General features: G+C 36.8%; 1 protein-coding gene across 1 annotated transcript; it reads right to left on the reverse strand.

The window, feature by feature from the left end:
- Positions 1–263: 263 nt before the first annotated feature.
- Positions 264–5,361, reverse strand: LOC128506383 (tripartite motif-containing protein 16-like). Its single transcript, XM_053476804.1, has 6 exons — positions 4,729–5,361; positions 2,414–2,509; positions 2,030–2,263; positions 1,729–1,900; positions 1,449–1,508; positions 264–906 (listed from the first exon to the last, which is right to left on the reverse strand). Exons 1-6 carry the CDS (start codon positions 5,329–5,331, stop codon positions 374–376), a joined length of 1,698 nt encoding a protein of 565 aa, XP_053332779.1. The 5' UTR covers positions 5,332–5,361; the 3' UTR covers positions 264–373.
- Positions 5,362–14,609: the final 9,248 nt, after the last annotated feature.

Here is a 14,609-nt window from a genome sequence, read left to right on the forward strand (position 1 = left end):
ATTTTTTTTAGCAAATTAAAACAAAAAATCTTTGCTGAAACATATTTGTGTGTGTGTGTGTGTGTGTGTGTGGTCAGTTTTAAACATCCACTTTCAATAATGTAAATATAAAGTTATTCTAAAGTGACGTCTGATGTGCCGGATCTCACCACAGCTCTTCACACAGATACAACTTTATAATAATACATTTAATACATTTAATAATACATCTGTTTATTTTTATTAAACTATATTCAGTGTTAATATTTACTCTCTAATTGTCGCTGTGTTAAATTACTGAGCTGTTTGTGCAGCTGGATTGTGTGTTAGTGAGACAGATGACTGAGCAACAATGTGACAATGTGCAGGAATTTTACACAAAACACTACACACTTTATTCTGGATCACACAATCTCACAGTAGAGTCAGAACACCAGTAGGGTCTAAACCCAGCGTACAGAGGCTGGGTGAATGTGGTGTGGACTCTGTGGAGGAGCTTCATCGTGTCAGAGACGCTGTAGAAGGACAGAGTTCCTGCACTGTGATCCACATACACTCCTATTCTGGAGGATGATGGAGCTCTGAGTTCAGTCTTAATGTTGTTGTGATAGAAAGAGAGAGAAGAAGAAGAACACCACAGACTCCAGGACTGATTGTTGTTTCCAAACCCACACTCATCACCCTGTCCTTTCCTGCTGATGTCTTTATATGAGACTGATATGGACACACCATAACCGCTCCACTCCACCTCCCAGTAACAGCGTCCACACACACTCTCCTTACACAACACCTGCCTGTAGTAATTAAATCTCTCTGGATGATCAGAGTACTGCTGCTCTCTCTCACTGTATCTCACCGCTCTGTTCTTCTCAGACAGAATGAGGTTACGATGTGTCGTGTTGGGATCCAGAGTCAGATAACAGAAATCTAAAAAATAAAATAAAAACAAACTGAACAATGTGAACCTGTTGGGTTTAATTCACAGAATACTGTATATTCATGTGAAGAGTGAGACAGCTGTCTGTGTGCGCTGATATCTGAGGGAGAAATGTCTCAATGTTCATTCAGATTTTAATCTAAAGAAATAAAAAAACTGTTATTTATTGCAATCTGTCAGTATTTAGTGTTTTCTAAACTTATTTTGCAGGATATACTTATTGAAATGAACCAAATTATTATTATTATTATTATTATTATTATTGGTGTGTGTATTATTATAAATTTATGTAATTACTTTTTTTGGTTGTGTAATATACATTTCAGGAAATCTTCTCTGCTCTCTCTATCACTCTTTCTCTGTCTCTCACACACACATAAACTAATAAAAATAAAATTTACATTTAAAATCTTACAACATTCCTGCACATCACTTGTCTGTATTTAATATTTTCTAAGCTGCTTTTAAAGAAAACGGTTCTCTATAGACCTAATAAACCTGTGTGTGTGTGTGTGTGTGTGTGTGTGTGTACATTTCAGAAACTCTTCTTCTCTCTGTGTCTCTGGTAGTGAAAAGATCTGAACTGCTGCAGCTGTGGAGAGAAAAATGGAAATGAAGACAAAAAGCATCATCAGGTTGTAAAAGATGGAAACAGTTTAAAGTGATACAGTCAGTTTAGTCATTTTAAATCAGTATTTTAGTTCAAACTGTCTGCAGGAATGTCAGCAGGAGCATTGCTAAGAAATAAGACTTCACAGAGCGAGTAAAGACGTCCATCATTGTGTTTCTCCAGCAGGAACAGCTCCTCTTACCATGTGGAGGGATTTTGTTGAATTCCTCCTCACAGAATTCCTCGAGTCTCTTCTTCAGATCTGAGAGAGAATTCCTCACTCCATCAAATGAGAGATGTTGATGGACACTGATGCTGGATGTCTGAAACGTTGGTCTGTCCAATGGAGGAGAACGACGTCCAGAAGCTAAAGCCTACAGAAAGCAGATTAAATGTAAAACACACTTGTGACATCAGAGAACATTCACTGTTCCATTAACAGGGGGTGTTTTAGAGAGTGTGTGAGAAACAGCTGTGTGTGTAGATCAGACAGTGAGTGTTACCTGGATGAACTTGATGTGATCGTGTGTGTGTGAAAGCTGCTCCAGCTCAGTGAGTCTCCTCTGAAGATCAGCAATCTCCTGCTCCAGTTGCTCCAGGAGTCGTTCAGCTCGACTCAGTTCAGTCTTCTCCTGAGCTCTGATCAGCTCCGTCACCTCCGAGCGCTTTTTCTCCATGGAGCTGATCAGCTCAGTAAAGATCCTCTCACTGTCCTCCACTGCTGTCTGTGCACTCAGCTGTTACACACACACACACACACACACACACACACACACAGGATTTAAAGCTCATCTATCATTCCCTCTCTTACTGCGACTCTAAATGACTCCATGTTGTCCATGTTGTGTGTGTTTCTAGGAGCAGCTCTGTCTCTGCTCACTGCTCACCTTTATAGTGTTCACAGCCTGTTTCAGCTCCTGCACCTTCTTCTGCTTCTCCTGGATTCTCTGCTGGGATTTCATCTGCTCCTCTTTCAACTCACTCTGAGGACAGAACAGTTACATTCAGCCTTTTATAAAGTACTTACATAGTAAAATAATTCATTACATACAAACATACATACAGCTGTGTGTGTGTGTGTGTGTGTGTGTTGTAGTGTTACAGTTTCCCTTCACTGGATCTAAGAGACACAAATCCTTATCCAGCATGATGACAAGAGTGGATTGGAGCTCATTATATCTGCTTTGTTTATGTTTATGTTCTCTCTCTCTCTCTCTCTCTCTCTCTCTCTGTTTGAATTTTAACTTGATGTTTAAATCATATAATTCACTAGAGCACATGCAGTGATGGTGACCGTGACACATACGCCTATCAGAATGTAGAGGAATGTTTATATCATGTGACATATTCAGATGTGAGTGACAGGTGAAGCTTGTGGTTAGTTCGGTCAAAATGTGGAACCATAAGAAGCTGACAGTCAGATTTAGATATCGGTGCCATGGGCAGCCACACAGAACAGCATGTTGGTGGAGCAGCACAATGCAGACGTGAAACAATAATAAATAAATTGTAATGGTGGTGACATTTGTGTAATCAGTTTACTGTTCCTTCAATGCAGGTTACATTTTTCATGCCACCGTATGGTTGGTGCCCTGATTCTAGTTTGTGAGGCAGGTTACTGCCCAAGAAGATCTCTCACTGAGTGTACGAGACGGGGAGGGGAGGAGAGGTGGACACTACCTCAGGTCTCACCACTGGAAGTCTGAGTACAGGGAAGTGCAGGATCACTCAGTCACTGAGTAAACCACAGTTCATTCATAATACTGTCTACATACACTATAGAACATCACAGACATGGTGGATTCTTATAGTTTGTGTAAAATTAGTAAAATAACTTAAAACCAGTCTCCACACTCCTATGATGAAATGGTTTGTCCTGAGATTAGCCAGATCAAAAAAAAATGAAAAGTTAATAAAATGTAAAATCCATGTCAGATGCCCAGTTTATAAATGTATGTATGTAATAAAGTTTTTCATGCCGCTGTAAAAGGAGTTACGGTGAGTATAACACCTATGTGGGTTAACATGTTGTGCTGTGTTGCTAGCTTACATTACACTGGTTAACACAGAACAGATGATTTTACAGTTTCACATGATAATGTCTGTAGCCTGATGCAGAACCATAACAACATAACGTTTAGTTAACTTTCACTGAGGCGTCATTATAAAGGTTTTCTGTGATTGTATTGAGGTCCAGCGCTGTATCAGGGGAACTTCCAGTGATAACATTATGCTGTTATTTTGGCTTTGTTGTAATACAGTATTTTAAGTTTCTCTCAAGCATAATTAATTCCAGAAGCGACTCGTACATTAAAGCGATTGTCCCCATAAGAAATAATGAAAACTTTTTTGCTCATCTTGTGTAACGTTCGTAAACTGGTTACTTGCAATTTGAGGTTTCACTGTATATATATATATATTTTATACACCTACACATAAAACTATAGAGTTGGGGTGTCTGTACATTGAATATATTTGTGTAAGATGAGTAATATAACACATCAAATCTGTCTGTTTGTTTGTGCACGCATCAGATAAAAACTACTGAACTCATTTTAAAATGTTTCAGTGACCGAGCTTGAGGTAACATATGGGCTTTATTTCATCTCAATCAGCGCACAGGAACAGAAGATATGCTAATTTGAAATATTAACGGGAAATGCCCTTATCATAAAAACATCAACCTTGTAAAAAATCATTAGTTCATCTTAAAATTCAACAGATGGCATTGTACATTCATTAAAACATGCCTATGAGTGTGTAATTAAATTTCACATAAACAAACCTGGTGTATACAGGTTCATCTCAATAAATTAGAATATCATCAAAAACTGAAGTTTATATATTATACAGACTGATATATTTTAAATGTTTATTTCTTTTAATTTTTATGATTATGGCTCACAGCTACTGAAAACCAAAAATTTAGTATCTCAGAAAATTCGAATATTATATCTACCAGGATGTTTTAGAGCACTTTATGCTTCCCTCTGCTGATCAGCTTTATGGAGAAGCTGATTTTATTTTCCAGCTGGACTTGGCACACTGCCAGAAGTATTAATACCTGGTTTAAGGACCATGGTGTATGTGTTTAATTGGCCAGGAAAGTCCCCCAACCTAAAGCCCACAGAAAATTTATAAAGTGTTTCTAGATATAAACTATAATTAAGAACCTCATCCTGGAAATCTTTCTCATTCTCACCTGTTTCTCAGCTCTTTCTGCTGCGGCTGTGACGGTGTCGTGTCCTTTGTGATTATCCATCGTACACAAATAACAGATACAGGTTTGATCAGTACGGCAGTAGATCACAATCAGCTTGTTATGGTTAGAGCAGATCTTCTCTTGGAGTTTTGCTGAAGCTTCAGTTAATGTGTGGTTTTTCCAGGAAGAAACTTCATAATGAGGTTTCAGATGAGTTTCACAAAATGAAGCTAAACACATTAAACAGGACTTGATGGCTTTGTGTTTTCTCCCGGTGCAGAAATCACACTCCACATCTCCAGATCCAGTGTAACAGTGAGCAGGAGAAGCAGCTTGGACTTCAGTCTTCTTCTTCAGTTTCTCCACCACTTCAGCCAGCATGTTGTTTCTGCGTAGGACAGGCCTTGGAGTGAAAGTGTCTCTGCACTGAGGACAGCTAAAGACGCCCTTCTGATCCTCCTGATCCCAGCAGCCATTAATACACACCTTACAGAAACTGTGACCACAGGGGAGAGTCACCGGATCCTTCAGGAGATCCAGACACACTGAACAGATGAACTGATCCACTGAAAACTGATCTACTGAAATACTGGCCTCAGCCATTTTCCTGCACTAACACACTGAGAGAGAGAAAGACAGTCTGCGTTTAAATTTTTTTGACAAGAACTTACTAGTTCTGTGTGTGTGTGTGTGTGTAAGAGAGTGTGTGAGAGGAGGAGCTAAAAATGAGGGAGGACATGAAGACACCTCTGTTAACCATTTCATCACTATTTAGTCCATGAATATGTGGAGATGTAAATTATTCCTGTCTACAAACACCTGAAGTGATCGTTTGGCCTTGTTAATAAATACATTTTACATAGTTTATTGATATATTTATTTATTAAATGTATGTATTTACTCATACATTTTTCTATGTTTCACAATTTTTCCTCGCTCAGTGTGGATGCTTCCATGGTGTGTGTAGTGAAACCAATAAAGACTGTATAGTACACAACATGCTTTGGTCAAATCTATTTCATAATAAAACAAAAAATCCCATATAAGTAATAGTTTTTATAACATTTTAAAATATTTATTTCACATTCACATAATATTAACATTAGTAAAAGCAGCTAAAATATTATTCATTCAGATAAGAATGTAAATAGTAATTAATAACTGTATTGGTATTATGACTATATTTATGGTCTGTCACTGTTTAACTGTAGTGAAGCACTTTGAGCTCCATATTCTGTCTGAATAGAGTTATTCTAATGATTGTAGGTAAATAGAGACAGATTGAGTTAGTAGTTCATCAGTACTGTGTTTAATGTGACATCCCAGATAGCAAGGTGACATGATTCAATGTTGAAATTTCATCAGAATCATCATTTTGGTTGAGGTTGATTATTCAATGCTAAATAATGTTGAATCAATGTTGATAATTCATTGTTTTTCTGTGTTGAAAAGACAAACATTTAATCAATGTTGATTTTTGGTTTTGGAACCCATCCTCATTCAACAATGTACGGCAAATTAAATTAATTAAGTGCATTTCTGTAAAATGTGTATGCATGTGTGTATGTGTTTAAAACAGCTTCAAAAGTGACTGCAAGAGATTTCCAAGCTTAAAAAATATGTATAGGATTATATATATATATATATATATACTCAGCAAAAAAAGAAACGTCCTCTGACGTTCACCTGTTTTTACTTTCAGTTAACTTAATGTGTAAATATTTGTATGAACACTAAAAGAGTCAACACCATAAGACATAAACTAAAAATGTTTCCCAATGTGTCCCTGAATGAAGGGAGGCTCAAAATCAAAAGTACCAGTCAGTATCTGGTGTGGCCACCAGCTGCTTGAAGTACTGCAGTGCATCTCCTCCTCATGGACTGCCTATTGCGGACAGTCTGAGCACTGATGGAGGGATTGTGTGTTCCTGGTGTGACTCGGGCAGTTGTTGTGGCCATCCTGTACCTGTCACGCAGGTGTGATATTCAGATGTACCGATCCTCTGCAGGTGTTGTTACACGTGGTCTACCACTGCGAGGATGATCAGCCGTCCTTCCTGTTTCCCTGTAGCGCTGTCTTAAGCGTCTCACGGTGCGGACATGACGATTTATCACCCTAGCCACATCAGCAGTCCTCATGCCTCCCTGCAGCATGCCTAATGCACGTTCACGCAGATGAGCAGGGACCCTGGGCATCTTTCTTTGGGTGTTTTTCACAGTCGGTAGACAAGTCTCTTTAGTGTCCTGCGTTTTTAGAACTGTGACCCTAAATGCCTACTTTCTGTAAGCTGTTAAGGTCTTAATGACCATTCCACAGGTGCATGTTAATTAATTGATTATGGATAATTGAACATGCATGGAAAACATTGTTTAAACCCTTTACAATGAAGTTCTGTAAAGTTATTTGGATTTTTACAACATTATTGTTGAAATACACAGTCCTGAAAAAGGAACGTTTCATTTTTTGACGTTTCTTTTTTTGCTGTTTATATATATATATATATATATATATATATATATATATATATATATATATATATATATTATTTTTATTGAGGAAAAAAAATAATTTGATTCTAAGATTTGTGTATTTATCTTGCCGTTCAGTTCACTCACTTGAGAGCTTAATTCCTGTTTGCTGTTTAAATGTACTCAATTTTTGGCTCGCATTTAACATCGGAGGGTGTCGTAGGGTGTTTTTACACTGTCGCCATGTCAGTATAATACACTCTACAGGCATGAGAATTCAATATCTTGTAGTCTGGAAGTTCCTGCCACTCACGGTGAAAGAATTTTGGCAATCGGACTTATGATATTCTGTTGGGAAGCATTTGTTTAAGAGCTTAGTTCCTGTTTGCCGTTGTCTGTGTCTGACCCAGAGCAGTGTGCGTTCCCCCCCACCCTCCTCCGCCACTCACAGGAGTTACTATAGTAACAAGCCTTCACAGCTGCTTATTGATAAACAGTCTCTCTATTTCTCACTTAGAGTTTAAAACTCAGCAATTTACTGTCTTTCGCGTTTATCATGATGCTAATAAGCCACACCCCCAGCAACCATTTAGAGCACCCTTCACAATTATTGACAAAAGAGAGATGCTGCGTGACTATTGGTTGTGTAACTTAAGTTTGCACTGAGCAATTTTGTGACACAGCCTGCAGATGGCCTGCACTTTCCAGAATTCTCCTGAGGTGAGTAGAATTAGTGTATATTTTTAACTGCTACCTGAGGTGAGTAGCATTAGTTTATATTTCGAGCTACTGCCTGAGGTAAATAGAATTAGTTACTATTTTTAGCTGCTACTTCACCATTTCGTGTGGCTCGATGGAATAATGCCATGGAATAAATTTTGGTAGGGATCCGTTGCACGGTTTTCCCAAAATTCCCAATAAACAAATTTTTCTAAATTCATCTGTATTTCGTCTTCTTCTTCTTCTTCTACTTCTTCTTCTTCTTATTATTATTGTGTGCCTATGCAATTGCTTATTATTCTTCGACAAAATAGTTTGGACCGTTCCACGCCCCACAGCTTTGAGACGACCCCCACGTATGTTACACCGCTATGAATTTTGGTAGGGATTCATTGCATGGTTAATTCATATTTCACAAATGTATACGGGTGTTGTTTAAAAAAAAAATATTTAATTTACCAGACTTGATGAATATGCTAATTCTATGACTTATCTATGCAAGTCTTTTTTCATTGATACAAGATTGGTATAATTGTGAAGTAGCCTAGTTCTTAAACCTCAAGGGAAAAATGTGTTTTATTTAAAATGTCTTCAGAGCTTACTATTTACAGTGCTATTTGAAATGGAAATGGCAGCTGGCATCAAAAGCAAAACAGTATATATTTTAGCTTTAGATTTTTGTTTTTGGTTGTCATATTGGTCAAAAAACAAACAAAAAACTAAGCAACTTCTTTTTTAAATTTACTTAATTTATTATTATATTTATTTTTTCTTTTTGATGTTGGTTTTTCCAAAGGTACATTGTGTTTAGGTGATAAATATGTTTTTATTTGAATGAGTCTCCTTTTTTCCTCCTACAGTGTTCTGGAGCTCCAAAACGGATTTCGCCTGCAAACACAAGGTTTTAATAGACAAAACAAACATGGAGAACAGGAACTGAGAGGATTGGCATAAGGTCAGAGACAGAGGGGTTTTAGAGAAAAACCGTGTTAGATTTTAGTGGTCATGGCTTCAAGTGTAATGGGTATATTATTAATGTTAAACGCAATCATTAGCAAAGCCACCAACTTTATGTGCCCTTTACTGTATGTTAGACTGTAGAACCCGTGCAAAAATTTCACACCTATTCTGATTTATAATGCACATAATTCATAATTGCTCATGTTTGCACATATGTATTCTTTTATTTATGCAGTTAATTCATATTTCACAAATTTATGTGAGTGTTGTTTAAAAAAGTTTTTAAAAAGTATTGTGTTCAGGTGATGAATATGTTTTTATATGAATGATTCTCTTTTTTTTCTCCTAAAGTGTCCTGGAGCTCCAAAACGGAATTCGCCTCCAAACACAAGGTTTTGACGGACAGAACAAACAACGAGAATAAAAACTGAGAGGATTGGCATAAGGTCAGAGACAGAGGGGTTTTGGAGAAACAAAAAATTGACGGTAAGTTTTGTGTATTTTTCTTGCTGTCTAGATTACTAACATGCTTAGCTCATCATCACTGTTAATTGTAGTTTTACATTGCCGTATCAATGATTGGTATTAAACAACGACTTTAAATTATGCAGTCCTATCACTTATGAATGGGACAAAGTGCCATGCCCAACATGGCGAATAGAAACAAGCAGCGTTCGCACATTCGCGTTCATGACTGCGCATGCACATTGGCTGCTCTAGCATCAAAAAAAGTATTTTTTGATGGTATGTAAACATAAGAAACAAGCTTTATGAAACTGTAGTTGTCAGATTTCATTGGTCTTTTCAAATATGAAATTTAATTGTAAGCTTACTGAACACTTTTACAGAAGTTGATGTTTTCCCATTCAAAGAGATAGGAGCTGCACTTGCATGCTTGAGTGGCATTCCAAAGATGGTGACCGAGTGAACTGACTTGTCTTAAGGGGACTTTGTATTAAAGGTGATCTAGGGCTGGGCAGTATGACGGTATATATCGTTACCATGGAATATAATTTTATTTTGTCTATTCCACGGAATGTAAATAAGTGTGCATGGTTAACTCCCAAGCAGCACGTGCGATAATGTCAGAATAAAGGTGCAACAGTCAACCGCGATAGCAGTGCAGAACACAGACAGTTTAGAGGAGCACACAGGCTCACTACAGAGGAAGCATTATGAATCATGCTAACTTGACTACAAAGGTTTAAATATCAACGTTGTAACAAATAGAAATACCTTAAATACTGTGTAGCTATTGGCATCGTTCTGCCTCGTATGTGTACAGTTTATTTTTTTACACAGAATCGTATTAATTGTGGATATACATACGGATGAAAAACCTACCTTCAAAGCTATACTGTAGTACTGTTAAATGTTTTGGGCTGTTGTAAAAAAAATCATATAAAATGAGGATGCTGTCAAAAATAATGTCATAAATAGATTTTCTTTATCAATTAACTTCTATTACCTAAATTAAATTTTAAATAAAATTTTTTAGAGTTTAATTAAATGGCTGTGTGAAAGATGCTGAAGCTGACGTGCCACTGGTCTTTTATATTAATGTTGTTCGGAAGCCTGTGCAATGATGTAGTTCCGACATCTATCGACTGAAAAGCGTTTTTTCGACTTGTTTTCATGTTATTGTTGTTCAGCAATGGCATGGACGTGATGTTTTGGCAAAAAAAGGGTGAGATGGTGGTTGGTGCTCGAGGTGGTGACTGAAAGCGGTGACTGAGTAGATTGGACGTCACAGCAGCTTGTGAAAAGGCACAGCTACTTTATGCAGGCTGTGTGCATTTTACTGTGGATTGACTGTTTTGAAACTTATATGGTAGTTTCATAGCCTCTAGCCCTCAGTTACCATGAAAAAAGCCATGAAATTTCAGTTTTGACTATATGGGACCTTAAACAAGGACGTCATCTTTTTTTTAATTATTGTTTGTTTGGGGAGGAATTATAGACCACAATGACAGCATGATCTTGCATTGTTTCCTTATCACTTCTTGTGTGCGTTTGGCAGTAGCTTGCACACCGGACAGAGTTGTTGGCGATTCTTCCTATTGTAAAGTCATGCAGTGTGTAACCTCCTGTCGCCAATTCATTGTGCAGTGTGAACACAGCAGAAACTAAATGCTACCACAGATAGTGCATTGTGTAAACAATGGTGATCCGATGACTTTGAAAATCATGCAGTGTGAGTTTGGAGAGGAGAAGGTAAAAAGCAATACAGTACAAAACAAATAATGTACAGTTTATGTTGTCATTCCTTTGCTCCTAAACTAAATGCAATGTAATAATAGGCCCTATTTAATTATAACACGAACAGTGCAGCATGCATCTAACTCTGGGTAAAAAGCTTATAATAAAATCACCAAAAAAAAAGTCTTCATGTTAAGGAAAAATACGCAAACAGTACGGTATCTGAGCGCACAGATTGAAAATTCGTGGGTACGGTTTGTTAAGCCGTGGCCACGATTTGTTAAACTGAGGGAACAGTTTAAGTATTTGGGAGTGCGGTTTATAAACTAAAGGGACAAATTGCAAAACCATCACCACGGATTGATTTTTATTTATTTTTTGTCCTACAGGTTTTTTTTTTGCACGTAATATAACAGACTACATTGTTACATTAAGTAAATTTGTTTTCATAGCACTGAATATGTACATTGTAGGACAACATTTGCAGATTGTGAAATAACACGTATATAAAAAAAAATCTAATGTGTGCATTGTATCTATGGAAGATTGTAAGAAATTTCAAAACATATGTTGTATATCTGTACATTTGTAAAAGTCACATTTCCAAAAATTTAGGACCCACCTTCTGTCATTTATAAACAACTACCACTCCAAGTTTTGCATTGTGCAGTTCTAACTTTTGTTTTGTTTTTCATTCTTTAGAAGCCCTACAACAACAACAGCTGAAAGCTGGAAAAAAAGGAGGCCTCAGAGTTTGTCTTTGCTTCAACAGTTCAGAAATGGCTTCGTTATGCCCCAGAACGGCTGGGGGGAATTGCTCGTGGTGGAAAACCATAAGTTCAGACTTACTGCATGTCATTCGGTCATCTGTCGTATTTCTGTCTTGGTTGTTTCTATTTGCATTTGACTAAATTTTGCTGAGGCAGGTTGCAATTTTTATATGCTGTTATGGTTTTCAGTCTCTTCTCTTGGCAGTTAGATTCTGTTTTATAAATTCAGAATAAACAATCTCTTCTAATAGTTAAACTTATTTTGTCATCCAGTTTATAATAATTTGTATGTAAGTTGTAGTGTGTTTTATTATATAGTTGTTTTATTCTAATTGTAATGTTACTTCCTGTTTAAATGGGTATGGAGCATAAATAAATAAATACGTTTACATGTAAACTGAAGGATGTTGAGTTACTGACTTTTTGTTTTAAAAAAAGAGGCTCTGTTGAATAAAGTTACATTCCAAAATATTTACTCCAAATAAATTTTTTTTTTTTTTTTTTTTTTTTGAGAAAGCCTCACCCCCGAGAGGTTGTACATATGTAACCGCCGTAAGTTTTACACTGTGCCTTTAAAGGGGTCATCCAGACACATTTTTCATTAAATGTTAATATGATCTTTAGGGTCCTAATAAAAAGTTTGTAATATTTAATTAAAAGTCCAAAAGGATTGTGTAAAAAAAACACTACTTTTACCTGGTAAAAAAAAACTAGCTCTGTTCTCAGCAACCTGTTTCTGTACATGCTAATTTTAGATGCTCATGACCTCTGCTGAAAGAGGTGGGTATGAATTAACGGGCTGTTAGCTGCCGCGAGCAACAACAACATAAAGCGGAGAAGCTTACTGAGAGAGATACGGACGCAATGTGTTTACTGATGTGTTTACATGACTTCTTTATCTTTGACAGATATCGTTATAAACCATCTAACGTAACAAAGGTCAGCATAATATAGTTTTCCGACTACGTACACAGTTTGCAACAAGACAATCACCTTAATCCATTGTTTATTATAAACGGGCGATTAGGAATTATTATACGGATGTACATAGAGAAGAAGCCATAACCATGTTCTATGACAGTGTAAGTTAACTTACACTCCGCATTCATCGTGATTATTAAAAAGGCGATCTGCAAAGAGTCATAGTAAAAGAAATTACTCACCGAGTCTGGTGAAGATGAAGCAGGAACACGAAGCGTTTGTACAGATCCATTTTTAGGAGCAGCTTCCTAGTAAAACCTGCTTTATATTGACCCGCGTTTTTAAAGCAGTCTGGTGAAAAATGATTATCGCAAACATGAACGCATTTAGGTAGATCGGCGTGGACGTTAGCTTCAAAAACTAAATTCAGCCACTGCGTCCTCAGCGGCTCAGATGTCGGTAGTGAATGACGATTGCTGTGTTCACTATTACACCCAACAACTGTACACCACACTCGCTTAGGCGACATTTTGCTCCAGCGGCGAAAAACAATGGTCGACAGCTTCTTCTTACTCCGGGCGGGTCTTTGCTAAAACACCAGTGTCAATCAACTAGTGTAGGAGCGGCCTCTTGTGGTGTGGCGTCACAGTGACAGGCATTTAAGATTGGCCTGATTTCAGAAGGGGCATGTTGTTGTAATAAATGAAAAGAAAACCACTGGGCGGCTCTTTATCATCGTAGAGTGGTTGTGTACGCACTCTCCTAACACACAGTTCAGTCCAAACAGCTTAAAAAAGTGCATGTAGGCCTGTATGACCCCTTTAAGTGTTGGTGCAGTACCATGATTGCACAGTGGAGGCCACTATGTTGATTTTCTGACAGGAGTAAGCCAAGAAGAAAAAAAAAGAAGTGTACATGGTGCTTAGCTCAGCAAAAGAGGAGACTTAGAAGGTTCTTGTGTTTATTTTTTTATTTTTTTTTTGTTTATTGTTTCAAGAGGAGTTCAGATTAAAAAGAGATAAAATGCATTTCTGTGAACTCTGGTGAGTTGTTTGACTTTTTATGGGGAAAAATCAGTCAGATTTATGTTTTTAATTTATGTTGTCATGTCAACCTGTCTTGTCTTACCTAGCCAGATAATTAGGTTAGGAAAAAAACAGATAATTAAAATCTGATGATTAATGAGAATAAATGTATACTTCTGTATAATTTGTATTCATAAACAGAGGTCTGGAAGGCTGATGGGTTTAAATTTTGTTGTATTTATTTCATAATGTGCTCAAAAGCTAAATGTACACACACACACACATATATATATATATACATATATAAAATTCTGTATTTTGTGTTTTAGAAGATTAACCTGCATGTTAATCCAAATTTACCAAAAAGGACCAGGAGAATTTTTGGTCACTTTCATTTTTAATAATTTTTCTTTATTTCTGAATTTAAATTGCATTGTCTTCATCACATTCATGTTGCTGTGTTACGTCACTCATACATTCATCTCTTCCTTGAGAAATTGCTAATTTACTGTTTGTGTAATAAAGCCAAACTGTTATTAGTTTTATATAGAGATGTTTTGATACCATTTTTCCTCCCGATACCGATTCCGATACTTGGGCTCAGGGTATCGCCGATACCGAGTACTGATCCGATACCTGTATATACAGCTGTAGATACTACTAGCCCTGTATTAATTGAAAGAATTATTTTATGCTGTGCTTTAGATTTATCCCGTAATAAAACATGAACAAGAACATATAGTGAACTAGAGTGTTTTATTATCTGACATACATTTAACAGTATTACTTATTTTTGAAAAAGAAACTGAACTTCAAA

Source organism: Clarias gariepinus, chromosome 2 (assembly GCF_024256425.1).
Source record: "Clarias gariepinus isolate MV-2021 ecotype Netherlands chromosome 2, CGAR_prim_01v2, whole genome shotgun sequence".
Classification (NCBI taxonomy): Eukaryota; Metazoa; Chordata; class Actinopteri; order Siluriformes; family Clariidae; genus Clarias; species Clarias gariepinus.